General features: G+C 38.6%; 2 protein-coding genes across 3 annotated transcripts in view; both read left to right on the forward strand.

The window, feature by feature from the left end:
* Positions 1-1678: 1678 nt before the first annotated feature.
* LOC131984756 (tubulin beta chain) lies at positions 1679-12913 on the forward strand. Its single transcript, XM_059349697.1, has 5 exons — positions 1679-1819; positions 6806-6914; positions 8096-8206; positions 9001-9245; positions 10163-12913. Exons 1-5 carry the CDS (start codon positions 1763-1765, stop codon positions 10973-10975), a joined length of 1335 nt encoding a protein of 444 aa, XP_059205680.1. The 5' UTR covers positions 1679-1762; the 3' UTR covers positions 10976-12913.
* A 1362-nt stretch (positions 12914-14275) lies between these two features.
* LOC131984705 (uncharacterized) overlaps positions 14276-18265 on the forward strand; it is a 30518-nt gene continuing 26528 nt past the window's right edge. For both annotated transcript variants that reach the window (XR_009395585.1, XM_059349626.1), the window contains exon 1: positions 14276-14593. The gene's annotated coding sequence lies outside the window, so the exon portion shown is untranslated. The remainder of the gene's footprint in view (positions 14594-18265) is intronic.

Consider the following 18265-nt stretch of genomic DNA (forward strand, 5'->3'; position numbering starts at 1 on the left):
CAGAAACAGGTGTATTGCCAAGTAAGTTTCTACTTAGAAGTAATTATCTTTGGGACAAGGCAGGAAAATTAGCTTTTTGTGAAGATAAAGGCTTAGAGAACTGTGATTGAAAAGGGCTTGAATTTTAGTCTATGAACATTGACATTATCACACAGTTCAAAGTGATTAACAAACTGGAGTCCAACTGGAAACCTTTCAGTCACAAGCTTCTCCAAACTTAATATACATTACCCATAATACAATAGTACATATATATGTATATATATATATATATATATGAATTGTGAGTTGTGTTTTCCAGCAGCAATCTGAAAGATTTTCATTCATTCATTCAGCTTTATTGTTCAATTCATGTTGCCAAGAATTCTGCTCATAGGTAGTTAAATTGTATTCTGTATTTGTGTGCATGCATGTAAATATAGTCAGTGTATAGCTGTAAAAAAAAGTCCCCTCTATTTTTGTACTAAAGTTTATCATTGAATAAGAAAACATAAGTATTTAATTCACGCATGGGTATTCAAAAATAGGCTTTACCATGTGGTTATTATTGAAAAAATGTTATATTGTGACTTTATATCATGATTGTGACATGAAATTACCTATATTTGTATAGAACATTTTAGCAATATGAGCCAGAGGCCATTTAACAGTCTGTTGATGTATTTAAGATGCACCTTAAAACCTACATTTATTCTCTGCTTTTAATTTTGTGCAAATATATAGGTATATATGAATGAAATAAGCCGGAAACTTTTGCAAACAATTAACATACATTATTAGGAGGAAGTTAAAGTGAAGACATCAAGAACATAATAAAGTAGAATAATAGAAACAAACATAATACTGTAACAAATATGTACAATATAACTAATTTTGAATGAAAAAGCTATACAAACATTATTTTGTCTCTGCTAATGGCAGTGGTGGAAGAAGAAGTAAGATCTTCTTACTTAAGCAATATAAAAGGATTAGCATAAGCATAGTATTAAGTATTATTAAAAACACTCAATAATACTATATTTGTTGTTTACATTTTTATATTATTAATGTGAATCTGCAAAGTACCTAAAGTCAAAATGTCTAAAAACCACACCAATCCTTATTGGAATATAGTTAATCAGAGTATATTTTATTCTGGTGTACACTGTTTACAGATATACTAAACTGGCAGCTATTAATCACACTTTGTTACTTTGTCAGTATTTGCTCTTGTTGCGTTAATACTTTTATTTAGTTACCCTCTGGGAAATGTCTTATCTTATAAATAAGATGGAGGAAATAAGGTGCAAATCCAAACTACCCAACAATAATCTATGTGCCACATTTGCCAATGCTAAAATCAGGTAGACGTGTTAGTTTAAATGCCTCATTAGAAGAAAAAAAAGTGAGCATGCTCTTTCTATTCTTTTCTGTTCTGCATTGTTTCATTCAGGTCAGTGGAGCTCCAACGGGGCAGTGATGACAAATCCCGGCACTCCTTCTCCTCTTCCTGTCCTTGCCTTTGAGACAAGGAAACCCCTTTAGAAAAAAGAACTCTACCATTTCCAGCCAATCAGCGCCGGGACTCCAACAACAGCAGCCAATCAGAAGCGTGAAGAGCGTCTCTGGCCGCATCCCAAGACTTTGGCCCCGCCCACAGGACTCAGAGCAGTGCAGCCCTGCAGCCTGTCTGTCTGTCACTTTCTGTCTGAGTCAGTGAGTCGGTCAGCAGCTCCTCTTGATCTCTGCTACAATTTACCTTCATCACTAACTATTATCCATCATGAGGGAGATCGTGCACATCCAGGCCGGCCAATGTGGGAACCAGATTGGTGCAAAGGTAGGAAGAAGTAGCTAGAACAAACTTTTTTTTGTTTGGTCATTTTTTATTTTTTAAGAAGTTAATTCCATTTGCTCCCTGGTTATGTCAAGTGTCTCATTCTCATCTTTTGTTGAGAGAGACAGTTTCAAAAATTACCAGAATTCAATTATAAGGATAAAATCAACTGCTTCATTTTTGGAATCTTTCAAAACAAAACACCAAAAGATATAGACTTCAACCAGAAATTATGCAGCCCTATTGTTTGCACTCCATCATCCTGTCTAGACTCAGTTAAACAATGCATTCATCTCTCTCTGGTTTATTAGATCTTACATTTAAGTATTTGTTTAAAATGTCTATTTGTTTTTAATTTTAAACAAAGCATGGTGTAGTTCACTACACTACTTGTTGAACAAGATAACACCATAGCCTTAATACTCTTACAATACAATATATTAATTTCTAGGTTTGTGTTTTTTTTTAAATTACTAGCTCCAGAATAATTTGTTTTCAGTGCATGTTATCTTTATCCACAGGAAATGTATACAGTTGTACTTTTACAATACATTTATACAATGCTACTGCAAATATGTGTTCCTGATATCATTGAATATCATTCAACTGACAGTCAAAATTATATTTAAATCAGAAATATAACCTAATCCTATTGTAATAGTAGATCAGAAAATACTATAAGTACCAGATTGATACAGATTACCAGACAGAAACTATGAATCATTGCTGAAATATGTGATGAAATACAAAAATACCACAACATACAATAAGGCCTAAAGCACTATTATATGTAGCCAGACAAGCATTCTGTATAAGTGTGAATTTAAGTGTTATACTATAGTTATCGATACAATAGAAGGTAAATTAAAGCTATAGAGTTTCATAAAACTTCAATAACTAATACATGCAAAACTCCTGGGAATATTGTAGCGATGCAGTGTTTCTGGGATGGGAACTAATCATATCATTCATGTAAATACAGTCAGAATTCACATATGTGTCAGTGTTGACAAAACAGAGACTCAAATCATTGATCCATGATTAATGAAGCCGGGCAGACTTAGGCAGACGAGCAGGGCCAGCTGCTGTCTTGGCCGCCTGGTGAGCTGGACTCTTTGTCACTGAGAGAAAAAGAGCAAAGAAGAAAACAAGAGGGTGAAAAGAAAGGAGAAATTTGCTGAGGCAGAGCAGAGGAACGCAGCAGGAGGAGGGGTGCAGGGGGGAGAAGATAACAAGTGGCTCAGTGTCTGCTCCAAAAGCACAGATGAGGTCATTTAAATAGTTGCTTTTCCCGTCAGCGCATCACATGCACACCTTAGCCAGTAACCCTGAAACATGGTTTACATGTGGAACTAAATTTGTCAAGTGATTATTAGAAAAATATGTTATTAAAATGAGCCAGTCTCTCAAACAATTAGAGGATCAGTCAATCAAAACAAAATTAATCTGCAACAATTTTTGTTACCATATATACATATATATATTTGCAGTAATAGCAAATCTTGGTTTGTTTCAGCTTCTCAGATGTGAATATTTCATGTTAATTTGATTATATTAGAAAATCAATTTAAACCTGCAGTGTGACCCCCCCCCCCCCTCCCCCCCATGCTGTGATAGTAACACAAACACTGTCAATGTGTTTTATTGAGCCACTTTCATTTCTTTTTTTGTGAATGGTAGCAGTAATCAATATTCAGAGGAATCTGTACCTCCATATTCCACCTCAAGACCATGTTACATTTCAGTATGCATTACATCCTGGTAAGTGTAGAGCTGTGTAGTGAATGAAAGCGGTATATATTTTTGTTTATTATTAAATGCATTATAACAGGGGCAGCCTCCATGTCTCTGGGTATAATCATATATCATATAATCATTATAATAATAATAAAAAAAAAACCTTTAAAAAAAATGAAACTGCAGAAAAAGCTAGAAGTTCCTAAAAAAATCAGAGATGTCTCACACCCCTATTTTCTTCTTCTGTTGAGTTTTATGGCAGTTTGCATCAATACGTGATGCATTACTGCCATCTGCTGCTGTGTGAAAAGATGCAAGGCAGAAATGTTCCTGAATGTAGTGCATGTGTGAAAGGTAAAGCACACTAGCAGTTAAAGGTTATTTCCAGGAATTTGGGAGGAACTACTGTATGTGTGAGAGAGGCTTAAGAAGTACAGGTGAACTTGCTGCATCTCCCCCATCCCTCGTAAGAGTCCCGCACTCTGAGTTTATAACACTTTGGTTGGGCAAAACACACGATTTGAAGACAACACTTTGAGCTCTGGGAATTTATGAAAGCTATTGCTGATTAATCATGAAAATTATCATTACTTTAAGCCATACTATCAAACAGTGTATTTGCTGGCTATACAGCAGACCTGTTGTGGCAAACCAGTCAGTAATAAAGTACCTAAAGAGACATTTGTTTATCTAGTTATTGCAGATGGTGGCTTATAATTTTTACTTACATCAATGTCAAAGTGGAGTCCAGATGTGCCATGTTGTCTACAAAATTGTACATTACAGAAACAGGACTTTATTATGTTTGCTTTGCAACTGAAAAAGCATCTAAAAGTCCTTTAATTTAAAGAATCTGAAAGGATGTTTAGCCTCATTAATTTAAGTAATATACACATATGGTATATGGCCTGTCACGCACTCATCCAGCAGGTCTCCCCTGTGGGGTTCTTGGCAGGGCAACAAGAGACGTGGCAGAAACATATGGGGTGACTCAAACTCCACTACTCAAGGGCCCTGATCGGTGCAGACACGTGTATTTACAGAGGATTTAGTGAGACTGAGGTCATCCTCATTTCACAATGGATTAACTCTGCTTGAGTTCACTCACTTAACCAGTCGAGTTCCAACCAAAATCTGCTCAGGTCGGTCATGTTGCTGGATGAGCTCTGATAGAAACGATCAAAGATTAGATTAGCACAGAGAGTTCCTTTGCTTCACAACGTATATTTAGCTAAATCATGTAAATCAGAGTGATTAGTTAGTAAATAGTAAATTAAATAATTATATAATATTCGTAAAGCAGTTTGCTTTGCCCAATAAAATGCTTTAAGTCATGATGCTTTTTTTCTTCAAAACTGCTTGAATGAACTTCTTCATCAGTTTGTTGCTCTTGTGATCACAGAGGTTGAATTTAGGAGCAGCCAAACATGGTGAGGTGACAGTTGTGAGGATTAAAAAATGAGATTTTCTTGCCCACCAGCCTCCCTCTCTCCCTCTGACACGCACATACACAAACGTGCCAACCTCCCTCAGCTTATCTTCCCCTCTTCCTCTGAAACACACACACACACACACACACACACACACACACACACACACACACACACACACACACACACACACACACAAACACACAGATTAGGGTCAGTTGACTGAGCTGGTGTGACAGTCTGTGCTCGTATCTTAACTGAGTTTGGCGTTAAAGTCTCAGCTTGTAGAAATGAGGCCAACTGATTCCTGAGAAAGCTCTGCTCTTACTGACCCTGCGACTACGAGTGGAACGAGGAGTTTGAGAAAAAGCCTGATTCCAAAAGAGAGATGGGATGCTGTGAAAAATACATAAAATTGAATTCAGTGATTTGCAGATCCTTTTCGACCTACATTCAATTGAATACAGACTGAAGACAATATATTTAATGTTCAAACAAGGAAACTTTTGTTTTTTGTAAACATCTGTTGTGAATTAGATATATTTTATTTTTATTTGTTTCACACAGCATTCCAACTTTTTTTGGGGAATCTCACTTTTTTGGTATATATTGCTATCAAAGTTTGCATTTATGTGCACGAGTCAATAAACTAGATGGAAAATAATAAGATAACTAAACATGCGATATGTCATTTTCTGCCACTAGGGGTTCTCAATCAAACAATCACAGAAGACAGAGCAATGCAGTTATTGCAGTCAGTTTGTTCTTAAAAACAAATAACCAGTAAAAAAAACCTTCATTTTTTTCCTACGTAAACACAAAATTTAAAAATTGTTGAGTTTTATGCTTTTATGCTAGAGGGGAAACAATTAGTCATTCAGTTGATTTAGTCATCAACAAAAAATCAATTGATTCATCATTTAAGTCCTTTTAAATAACACTTCTGGCTTGTGATTAGTTGTTTTTGGACTAACAGTTATTTCATGTGGTCTCCTCCTCCTATTTTTTAACATTTTTAATACCACATGATTAATCTGATAATTGAGTCTAAATTGCCAGATTAATCCATAATCAATAAAATGTTATTTGTTGCCCTATATGCTCTTTTTTCTGTGACACAGAAAATATTATCTCTGTTTGTTATTGTGTCTCCAGTACGACCCTCTCTTTTCAAACCTTTGTGTTTTCCTGTTAGGATCAGATCTGCGTCATTTCTGTATTTTCATAGAGATATTTATACACAGCTATGTTTTATTTGAAAATATAGCAAACAATTCACATCAAATGCAGAGAGTTGTTTCTGAGATCTTGTGATCTAGAAGTAAACTACAAGCCGTTAACAGCCTTTGGGTCAGAAAGAACAAGCTGGAAATGTGACAAGTTGCTGCATGTTTGTACATTTATACATATAAAAAAACATGGTACATTAAGAAATCGTGATGTTACACAACATGTTGCTGTTTTTAGGTGATCTTGTGACCACGAAAGGTAATGAGATGACACCGTGCTCTTGGGAAGCACAGAGGAGTGATTGTGAACCACTCTCTTCTTGATTCTTAGTAAACTGACATGCAGTCATGGTCTTAATCAGTACACAAAGACACCTCTTTCTAAGGCGTGTTTACAGATCTGTGACTGAAAAACTGATTTCACATAATTTTGTCATAATTAAAGCTGCAAATAGATGTTTCAGACTGAATGTAAGTGTCAACACTTGGATTTTGCATGGCTAGACTTGAATTTGTTTATATGAATACCACCTTCGTTACAGTACCTTATTACTTCACTGATGGCGAATGGGTCTGTATGTTTGTGTGTTTAGTTCTGGGAGGTGATCAGTGACGAGCACGGCATCGACCCAACAGGAACCTACCACGGAGACAGCGACTTGCAGCTGGACAGGATCAGCGTGTATTACAACGAGGCCACTGGTAAGAACATCCTGCCAGACACAGAGGTCTGTGTTTGGTAAAGTGAAGCAAAACGTCCCTCATGTGGAGACACCGGCTCACTGCAGCTGCAACAAATAGGATGTAGTTACAGTTGTACACATACAACCGATTTAATGGTGCAATGTGTAAATCCTGGCCACATGCTCCAAAGTGACAGTGGGCAGTATTTCACTTCATTTCGTGAATGGCATTATTTACTGATTGCAGCAATGATGCTGTTCAAGTTTAAGAGACAGTTGTGATGGATGTGTCCCTGGAGAGTCTTTGCTCCATCCAGGAGGAAAATTACAGCTGGTTTAATGCAAGGCCAATTTTAGCCAGCATCCCAGATCACGTATGAGTGATACGCCTCTTTATAATGTCAATATGTTACTACTTCACATTCCGTTGATAATGTTAGTTCATTTTTTAATGTTTAAAACTAAAAAATGTGGCAATATCTTCCACAGTGCACCTTTTAAAAGTATTATTGTTATTCTAATTGGCTTCAAATTGTTGCATTTAAAGACGGTATGTACACATGTGGTACAAGTCGTCACCTGATGAGATTTATTATGAGGGCTATACTGCCTTAAAGAGCAACTGACACTTAATATTTCAGAAAAAACATTTCTTGTAGGTATTTGTAGTTGTAGTTAATAAATCCTTTTTGACATAAATACAATTTTTAAAACTATAAAAACTGATCAACTGATGCATTCTGTTTTTATTCACACAGTGTCCCAACTTCTTTGGAACTGGGGTTGTAACAATGCCCAAATACTACAGATTTTATCAGCCAAAAGTTGGCCCTTGGTTTTAAGACTATAATTATTGAACATAAGTTGCACAAGCCTTATTAAACGTTCACAGAGGTAGGCAGTTTATTAAATGATCTAAATACATGCAATGTGGTTTCTCAATTAAGCCACAATATAGTTATATCTCAAACTGTTTAGAGAGATACTTCCTGAGGTTTGATAATGTTTTACTCCTCTTAGTGGCCAGATGAGGTACTACATCTATACACCAGCTGTTACACTGTACGGTGGAAGTCTGAGCTTTTCACTCTGCTAAACTGAAGCACATGTGGATGATTTGTATCCTGTATATGAAATAACGCCTTTTCTTATAGCACTGACATGTTGTTTCTGTGTGTTCATGTTTATGTATATGCTCAGGTGGGAAATATGTGCCCAGAGCCATTCTTGTTGACCTGGAACCAGGCACCATGGACTCAGTCCGTTCTGGACCCTTTGGACAAATCTTCAGACCTGACAACTTTGTGTTCGGTGAGAAAAAACCCTACTCACTTAGTTTAGTTTCAGTTTTAACTCTTAGTGAGAACCTAAAGTCTATTGAGAGAACTAAGCACTGTGTATATAATTAGGACTTGCTACTTTGTCATTACATTGTGCCTTGAACTTTGACCCTCTTGCTCATATATCCATTGCCGTCCACTGACAATGAGCTGTCATTAGGCTGTCTGTCATATCTTCTGCTGCTCAGAGGTTTGTGGGTCAGAATAGCCGGATAAGCATGCAGACTGACAGACTGCAAATGCAACCAGATGCAATAGGATCCTCATGTTTTGGCATAGAGTACTGCATTAAAATACTATGTACGGTGACATACTAAATATTTTTCTGGTATTTGAAATAGCATGGTAGTATGGGAATTAGAAATTACCCCTGGTCTTTAATGTGGCCAACTTTGTCACGGGAGGTCAGAGGTCAGTGGGATACAAAAAAGCAGCTTATAATATCTTTCTCCAAAAACATTTGGAAGCTTGCTGCCACAGTGGTTTGGACTCCAGTGGAAGAATGAACTCTTGGTGTCCTTTTTGCTCTTTTTTGTGGTTTTTAGTCATGTCCTGCCCATTTGACAAATATAGCTCAACCGACTGTCCTATATGGCACAGAGAACAGCCCACTCCTGCCATAAACTCCAAATATGAAACCACACAGGCCTGCAGCTCACCCTTTGACTCTGACACTGCTATCATCAAAACAACTGGTTCAAGTTTAATGGCAAATTTCATTTTGTTGTAGAAACAAAGATACAAGCTTATTTTTTTATTCTCCAGGTCAAAGTGGAGCTGGAAACAACTGGGCCAAAGGTCATTACACGGAGGGGGCAGAGCTGGTGGATTCAGTCCTGGATGTGGTGAGAAAAGAGGCAGAGAGCTGTGAGTGTCTGCAGGGTTTCCAGCTCACTCACTCTCTGGGAGGAGGCACCGGCTCCGGCATGGGCACCCTGCTCATCAGCAAGATCAGGGAGGAGTACCCTGACCGCATCATGAATACCTTCAGTGTGGTGCCCTCTCCTAAGGTAACACATACAATACTGAACCACTGTTTACAGTAAACAAAAATAATTATACACTAGAGGTGTCACGATTTTCATTCTAAATCAAAAAGTGATCAATTGGTGCATTCAGGTGCACCTCAAAAACTCTGTGTGAAGTACTCTTCTGTCATCTGGTGACTCTTTTTTTGTTGCTCTTTAACAGTTTTGGTGAAAGAAGTTATTGTAACATGTTACATTTATATCTATAGGCTATAATTGTATTACATCATATATGTCACTTATATTTTCTGGTTATTTGTGGATAGCCAGAAAACTTTACACATGAAAAAATTGTTGCAGATTGTGTGGTCACCAAGGTTATAATAGTTTTGGATTTTTCATTAGTTGTAGTTTTAATTTCATTGTGAATTTTTGTTTTCAAAATTCAGTTTGTTTTAATTCGTTTTTAGAGTGAGTTTGCTAGTTTTTTTTTAAATGCTTAGTTTTAGTCTTAGTTTTAACCCAATAAGGTTATTAACTCTTGCAGCTCCTGGTGTTTTGAATTTTGGTTCGAGCGAAGTGCTGAACTTTTTGAAGGACTCACATAGTCGTGTAACACCCCAGTCTCAATAAACAGATTTACTAGTGCTTCCTGTACTAAGATGAAAACAAAGGACATTTTCACTATAATTTTAGTTTGTTTTAGTTAGTTTTGTTACCACACAATACTTTTTTAGTTAGTTATCATTTAAAAAAAAAAAGTATACCGTATATATATTTATTTTTAATTTTATTTCAGGTCACAAAATGTTTTTTCAATTATAGTTTCCGTTATTTCGTTAGTTTTCATTAACTTTAATGTGAACTGTGGGGAAAACAAAGTCATCTGTTGAATAGTAAATTGGCAGTTTGTGTAGAATATATGTAATTTATATTGACCATTGTCTCTTTGTCTCCAGGTATCGGACACGGTGGTTGAGCCGTACAATGCCACGCTGTCGGTCCACCAGCTGGTAGAAAACACAGATGAGACCTACTGCATTGACAACGAAGCCCTTTATGATATTTGCTTCCGCACTCTCAAACTCACTACCCCCACCTACGGCGACCTCAACCACCTCGTCTCGGCCACCATGAGCGGCGTGACCACCTGCCTGCGTTTCCCCGGCCAGCTAAACGCTGATCTGAGGAAACTGGCCGTCAACATGGTGCCCTTCCCCCGTCTCCACTTCTTCATGCCTGGCTTTGCCCCTCTGACCAGCAGGGGGAGCCAGCAGTACCGAGCCCTGACGGTGCCCGAGCTCACCCAGCAGGTGTTTGACGCCAAAAACATGATGGCGGCTTGCGACCCTCGCCACGGACGCTACCTGACGGTGGCTGCCGTGTTCCGTGGCCGCATGTCCATGAAGGAGGTGGATGAGCAGATGCTGAATGTCCAAAACAAGAACAGCAGCTACTTTGTGGAGTGGATCCCCAACAACGTCAAGACAGCCGTCTGCGACATCCCGCCACGTGGCCTCAAGATGGCCGTCACCTTCATCGGCAACAGCACGGCCATCCAGGAGCTGTTCAAACGCATCTCTGAGCAGTTCACCGCCATGTTCCGCCGCAAGGCCTTCCTCCACTGGTACACCGGCGAGGGCATGGACGAGATGGAGTTCACCGAGGCCGAGAGCAACATGAACGACCTGGTCTCCGAGTACCAGCAGTACCAGGACGCCACCGCTGAGGAGGAGGGAGAGTTTGAGGAAGAAGTGGAAGAAGATGCCTAAAAAAAGTATTAAGAAGTGATGTAACAAGAGCTGAAGAAGGAGAGAGAAAGTTAACAACCAGATAGAAAAAAAAACAGAAAATATAGTAATTTTGGTAAGAAATTAAGGAAGATGTGGAAAAGAAGCATTGGGAGGTTGGAATTGGTTAATGGAGGGATGGAAACAATGTGAAGAAATAAATTGAAAAATGAATGTAGGAAAAGGAAAAGATGCTGAATGACAAACAGGATCAAAATAACTTGACCAAATCAATGTGCGACGGTTTACAGTTCATTGTGACGCTATGTTTGGCCTCCCAAAATGTTTTTTTTTACTCTTAAGGTCATTATCTTGCAGCAAATGCACAAATCAAAACACTTCTTACACCTAACTACTACGAGGAAAAACTCAAAGATGATGGTGGCTTTATATATGTAGTTAATTCCACCTTTTAAATTGTTAAATTACAATACATTCATGCAAACAAGCTTGTAAATTTGCCCAATTACTTCTTGCATGAGAAACAGTGTTTTGCAGTCATTGGAAAAATGAAATCAATGTGCTCCTTCTCTGGTTTGCGGTGCAGAGTCAGCAGTTATAATAGTCCAATTTATCATTTAAAGAAGAGTGAAGTAGAAATGATGTCAGTGTTATGATCACTTAAACTGAGGCTCAGATTGTTTTTGGGAAACAAAATCTGTGAGAAATGTGAAATCATGCCATTATCAGTGTTTATTGTTCTTATGAGTTTTCATTACTCTTGTCATCAGCTTTAAAGATCCACTCTCAGAGATAAATGTGAACTTTGGTCGTAGGTGGGACTGTCAGTATTATTATTGCACTCTCAGCGAATTGATACATTTTTCTTGCCTTTTGTCACTTTTCTTTTTAGGACTGTGGGTGAGATAAGATAAAACATTCTGGTGGCATTCAGTCTTCTGCTGGCAGAGCAATTCATATTCCAGAGATCATCATCTAAGTAAAATACCTCTCTCTATTCCAGTTAAACACAAAAGTTCTTTCTTTCACACAGTAACTTTTATAGAGAAGAAGAACAATAAATGACCCACTCAGCTCACTCACTTAGAACTTCAAGATTCAAATTCTGGAACAACACAATATATTTTTGTGGCAGAGTGTGCAACCAATATAACCTATTGCACAACATTAATTTGCGTTGTGAAACAGATGAAAGTTGTGCTTCGTCCTGACTTTACACATTTTCACAGTTTTAATGCTACAGCGGCAGCAGCAGGATTATTCTCAGACGCCAGCCAACGTCATGAGGAGGATCACACCCTGCAGATGTCCTGAGCCCAGGTCAGGTCATGCAAAAGTGTTTCACTTAGCTTGATCTGTTTTCTATTTCCTTCATTGCACAATATGTTGTATTTAAATAGGCCTGAGGTCACCTTGACAAGAAGCATCTTTGCTGTTGTTGGATTAGAATCATGTATCAGTCAAGTATGTAAAGACAGAAAAGATAAAATAAGTACTTTGTCTGTGACCTTCAGGGTTTTTTTTTTAAACTATACATTTTTTAGACTTCACAGGCCCAGTGGTCAGGATAAGAAAGACTGAAAAAGACGGTATCAGCATAATATATCTCAAGCTTTAACTGTTGCTCACCCTCTGGGACTCGGGTATAATTGACGTCATACAGAGTAATTTTACCATTTTTAATAATAAAGACTTCTTGAACCACTTTTCAAAAATAAAATGCCCAAGTTTTATATTACAGGCCTATGAAGACATGCATAATTTAACACTCTGAGCCATTACAGTAGAAGAACAATAGTCATCAGTGTTTAGTATGTGATTCTCAACTATTTTGTCTTCATGTCTGTGTGAGCTTTGTTGTTAGTACATTTTTTAAATTTCTGTGGAAACAGTTTGACGTGGGATCCCTGTGACTGTGAATCATTTTTGGGAAATAAAAAGGCATTGGTAGGAGATGATGAGAGGAGACACTTATGTTGTTATTGATGAACAGCTTTTAGTGTGTCTGTAAGGGTCTTTTAGTTCGAGCTCGTTGGAAGTCGTTACACTCCTTACGATAACAACAAATGGAGAGAGAGATGTGAGACGTGTGAAGGCAAGCATCCAAAAATATCTGACATCTTTCCCATCTCAAAAGCATGCTGTTAGTTCAGCAATGACTTAGGATTTTCTCACTGTACGGCTGTAAATGTTCACTATTGAACATTATACTAACATTCTTTGAGTCTCTGTCATTTTTCTGCATAAATATGTGATTAGTGACTAATAAAATCTAAGACTCTTTCAGTAGAATTAAACCAGAAACCTCCAAACCAGAAGTATCTATACGAAAGTTCAGGACCTTGGACAGCGACATCAACCTAAACAGCAGTATAAGTTTACAAATTCAGCACCTTGGACAACATCAGCACCTCAAACAGAATTACATAAGTTTAAAAAGAAAACCAGGACCTTAGTGTCCACGCCACAAACGGACTCTATAAGTAAAAGAAATATAGGACCATAGAAAGTAAAAGTGCCACAAACTTAAGTAGGCCCACATTTACACAACGTGTATATCTTCTCAAAACTTTATAAATCAATCTCTTCCAAACATCACAATGAAAATTTAACCACAATAAACAGAGGATTGTGTCAGAAAACCAAACTTAATGGGCGATCGTAGACATATAAAAAAAATTCAGGACCTTGGACAGAGTCAGCAAGTCAGAGTCAGCAACATAAAGACTAATACATGAAAACAAATTCAGAACAGTGGACAACTTCAGAAGCACAAACAGAATTGTTCAAGTTAAAAAACATCAGGATTTTAGAAAGTGTCAGTGCTGCAAACAGAAGTACATGTAAAGATTTATTCAGCACCTTGGACAGTTTCAGCAACATAAACAGAATTATAAAGGAACAAACAATCAGCGCCACAAACATGTACATGTTAAAGTAACAACAAAAAAAGCATAATTTTAAGAAAGAAAAAAAAATACGAATTTGGTAAGTGCAAACATTACACACAGAAGTACATGCAAAAAAACCCCAAAAAAAATCAGCAACTTGGACAAAGTCAGAAGCACAAACTTACTTTATACAAGTAAAAATAATAATAAGAACCTTAGAAAGTATAAAGACCACAAAAGGAAGATGTAAAAACAACAAGAAAGCAAATATTTCGATTGTCAGCAACAGAAACAAATGTAAATGTAAAGAAAAGAAGCATAAGTGTTAGGTTACACCTTACAAGATTAAATAAGTTTGGAGTTACTGACTGGACAGTAACTGATGAGGAGTAAGTGTGTAAGTCTAGAGGACGGCCCCTCCTCCTGTCTTCAGCCTATACGGTCAGTTTGACCAGATAAATGGACAAAGAAGTCGTGTCGCCGGAGTTTAAACTGCAGAGCGGCTGCTTGAAGCTCCGAGCCAGAATGATCGAATCCTTCCGGAGTTTCCCGAGCACCGCCGATCTCAAATAGTCAACTCTTCAGCGGCTCCCGATCCGGCCTCATTGAAGTCTGTTGTTGTCGGGTTGGGGGTGATGGGGTGGACGAGATTAATGAAATAAAGAAAAAAAGGCGATTTCCTTTCCAGGCACCATCACTCCTGAGCCCCTCCCTGTCCAGTGATTTTCGGATTCGAGGCTTGACAAAGGTAATTACCATCATCCAATTATAATTATATATTGCAGCAATGCTCTGTTTTCCCAATATTTCGTTCAAAAAGGGAGGTAGTGGGTTAAATTATGCAGTTTTTTCCTTTGCTGTTTTGACTATTTGCTTGTGTTGAACGGTCCCATACGGTGATGTAGGGCGTGTAACCAACAGCAACGCAGCGAAGGCGTGCAGAATGACAGCAACCACATATTAAAAAAACAATTAACTGTTTTCCAGACATGTAACAGAGGGGGAAACTTTCCTTAATTGCCTGCAAAATCGTTTAAAATTCACAGTAATCATACTAGAATCCAATCATTGATCAAACGAGGTGTTTCATAAGGTGTTTGTGCACTGAATGGCCTCCTTCTTGTGTTAATTCTGTGAATTCACTAATGTCTCTGCTGCTTCCTACAAGACTATTACATTTAATACCATATTTACATCATGATGCTCAAAACCGGATCACCAAGTGGTTTTAAAGCACGATATTGAAATAATTTCATGCACGTTTCAAAAGATGTGCTGCATTATCTTGTCCTGTGTGCGGGATATACCCGTCTGCACTGAGGGGTATTTTCTGGTCCATCCCGATGGAAATGGTTACGCAATGTACTAGGGCGATATGGCACACATTAGAGCTGCTGACTAAGTATTTGTCACACAGAATGCTAATTAAAGAGTGTTGGATGAGTGCAATGAGGACAGTTGCTGATATTTGATCATAAATGAATAATCCAGTTCATCTCAAAGGAGGGGAGATGTGTAAAGTAAGCCATCTCGCCCACCTCTGCGGAATTTCTCTAAATCTTCAGCTAAAAACCTGCATATTGTAGGCACGCTGATGGTATGGCAAGTGGCCAAACCGTCACCCAGCTGAGAAGGGATGAAAAACCAGAGAAAGAGACAGAATAGACGCTTTATTCCCAAGCAGAAAACCCCATTAAAGTCTGACTGTGGCGATAAATCCAACCACAACCTCTCCTCCATTCTTCATTCATTCGCTATCATTACCTTAATCTTCCATCCAGAAATTCCCGTAACGGGACAGCCCCCATTCATGCCGGTCGTGACACACCCTTGGCTGCACCAGCCAGCTGCTCCTGGCTCTATTGGCTGCGTAAAGGGTGAGGAGGGGGGAGGTGCAGAAAAGGAAAGTACAGGGGACAGGCAGGTCTGGGGAGGGGACCCACTTAAAGGGGGTATTGATCTCAGTATATTTAAATTACACATTCTAGTCCTGAGAAGTAGTTATTAGGGCAATGACACCAGCCTCATATACCAGCAAACCAGTGTATCAGTCTAAATAGGAATCAGTTTGAAGGAAAACAACAAAAGTAAGACAAGACAGAAGTGTTTCAGAGGAGGGTAGAAAAAAGAGACAGCAGAAAGATGAGAGAGATGATGCTGTAACAAGAGGAGGATGGAGGCATGACGCTACCGCCCGCTCCTGGTTTGTGTGGGAGAGGAGAGATGAGGGGGAAAAAGGCTCTTAAGTTCGTCAGTCAGGATGGATGTCAGGCTGATGAGATCAGACTGAAAGATGTAACCTCCACGCCTCTCACCACAGGGAGGCTTCTGAATGTGTCACTCTTGTTCAGTAAATGCTGTGCCTCCTACAGTTCGATTGATCTGACTGGTCATAACAGGAGACAGGAGAGCAGTGACCCCATTTAGAGTCAGACTTTTAAAATGGCCATCAACACCTCAGCTAAAGGTCACGTTCTTATCTCTGGCTTCTTAGCTGATGCTTTTATCCAGGACACCCAGTGATGAAATGTTCTTGTTTCAGAATTAATTTTCAGAAAGTTCACACCTCTGATGCAGCCTGTCTAATGTTTCCAAATGCAAAAACTGTTTTAATATTCAACCATGGCCTACTCTACGTCATGTTTATTTCCTTCAGTAGGACAGCTGGCTATTTTAGGTTGTAAAGGGAAAAGCTTGTGAGGGATAGTCCTCTACTTGGCTTCCAGTATTCTTAAAACACATAACCACTGCTCTGACTGCACTTCACTCTCTACATTTTTCATTTGATTCATGTGCATGTATGCATCTTGTCAACAACATGCAGTGTGGCCTTTATATCACCAGCACCTCTAATTTTCTTGTCAGCTGTAAAGCTTTCTCCATTAATGAATCAAATCTGTAATTTATGTCTTTGTGGCACTAATGCACAAGCGCTCATACATGCAATAAGTGAGTGGCTCTGTAGGGATTTAAACCTGCTTCACAGTGCACCGATTAGAAAATATATGATTACAGTGTTTTGCTAAGGGACTGAAAGCCTCTTGAGCACTTTTTCTGCCCACTTTATTGCTGGGGTGTCATTTGGGAGGGACTTTGCGTCTGTTGATGGGCTTTCTTCTTCTTTTCCTTTAAATAGCACTCTAATCCGTCATCTGAAGAAGCTGGCAGCGATTCAAGGGCTTTTTATTGTTCTCTAAAGATGCAGCGATTCACTGTATTCCATAATGCTGCAGTAGATACATACAGAATAATAACTCCCAATTTTCTGCAGAACTCTGAAACCTGCTTTACATTTATTGACTTTTTGCAGGATGAAATATGTACTGCCCTACAAAGCAAAAAGGCAGTAACTGCATTTTTGGTCAAAAATGAGTTATTATCATTTTCATGACTTTCAAGGCATCCTTTGTTATGTGACAAAACATGTTATCTCAAATGTGTGTTGTTTTGGAGAAAAATGGTAGTCGTTTGTACAGTAACTAAATGGCTGGATTACAGGATAACTTTAAAGTCATTTTTCTCAGTTCTGCACTCTGCGTAGTTACTGCCTTTTTGCTTTGTAGGGCAGTGTAGTACAGTGCATATAAAGCTCGAGACGATCAACAAAATACATTGTGTCCTCCAGGAACTGTGTCTGAATGACTACCAGTACCAGTGGTATGAACCCAAAACTGATAGATTTAGTTGCAAGTAATTGCAATAAATGAATCAAAAGGATGCTAAAAATAACCACAACACGATAACTATGTGTAAAAACTAATTCATGCTTTTCCAGGCCTGTCTACAAGACGACAAGCAAGCAACTTTTAAATTGCTTGTCTTCTGAATGGTTTTGGATCAGTTACAGCTATACTGCTGGAGATCTGCACTACAATAATATATGGATTCTTTGTACAACAATACAATATTGGCTGACATATTTGTTTTCCAGCTGTTTCTTTCTGTCTCTTCCACTACATATATCCATCTAATTATTTCCACCCTCATAACTCAGTGCTGCTTCTGCTTAGTCTAATCCAGTGCAGTAGTCGTGAAAGGTCAGAGTCATCTCGTGCCAGTTGGCTGCTGTCCACCTCAGCGTCCCACTGGGATGAACATGTACTCTTGCATCTCTCTCTGACACTCTCGAGTACTCTCTGGTCTATCCTCTCTTCCTCCACTGTTTCTCATCCCTTGCTTCCTCTCTCTGTTGCCGTCTTTATGTCTCCCTCTGGTTTGTGGTCGTGTGTCGTGAGTGGAGAGCTGATGGACTCGTCACACTGCAGGAGAGAGACACTGAGCTCTTCAGCTCACCACACAGAGCCATGTTGACTCGCACATGGCTCTCTCTCCCTTAAAGACGCTTTAGCTAGAAAATTGGCTCAATAGTATATTTTAATTTTTCAGCAGCACTATAGATTTTCTTGTCGAGGAGTGTTGG

Source organism: Centropristis striata, chromosome 14, assembly GCF_030273125.1.
Source record: "Centropristis striata isolate RG_2023a ecotype Rhode Island chromosome 14, C.striata_1.0, whole genome shotgun sequence".
In the NCBI taxonomy this organism is placed as follows: Eukaryota; Metazoa; Chordata; class Actinopteri; order Perciformes; family Serranidae; genus Centropristis; species Centropristis striata.

Coding starts and splice junctions, on each gene's coding strand:
- LOC131984756 (XM_059349697.1), top strand. CDS start 1,763: ATGAGGGAGATCGTGCACATCCAGGCCGGCCAATGTGGGAACCAGATT. Junction 1,820..6,805: donor GGAACCAGATTGGTGCAAAG/GTAGGAAGAAGT, acceptor TTGTGTGTTTAG/TTCTGGGAGGTGATCAGTGA. Junction 6,915..8,095: donor GTATTACAACGAGGCCACTG/GTAAGAACATCC, acceptor GTATATGCTCAG/GTGGGAAATATGTGCCCAGA.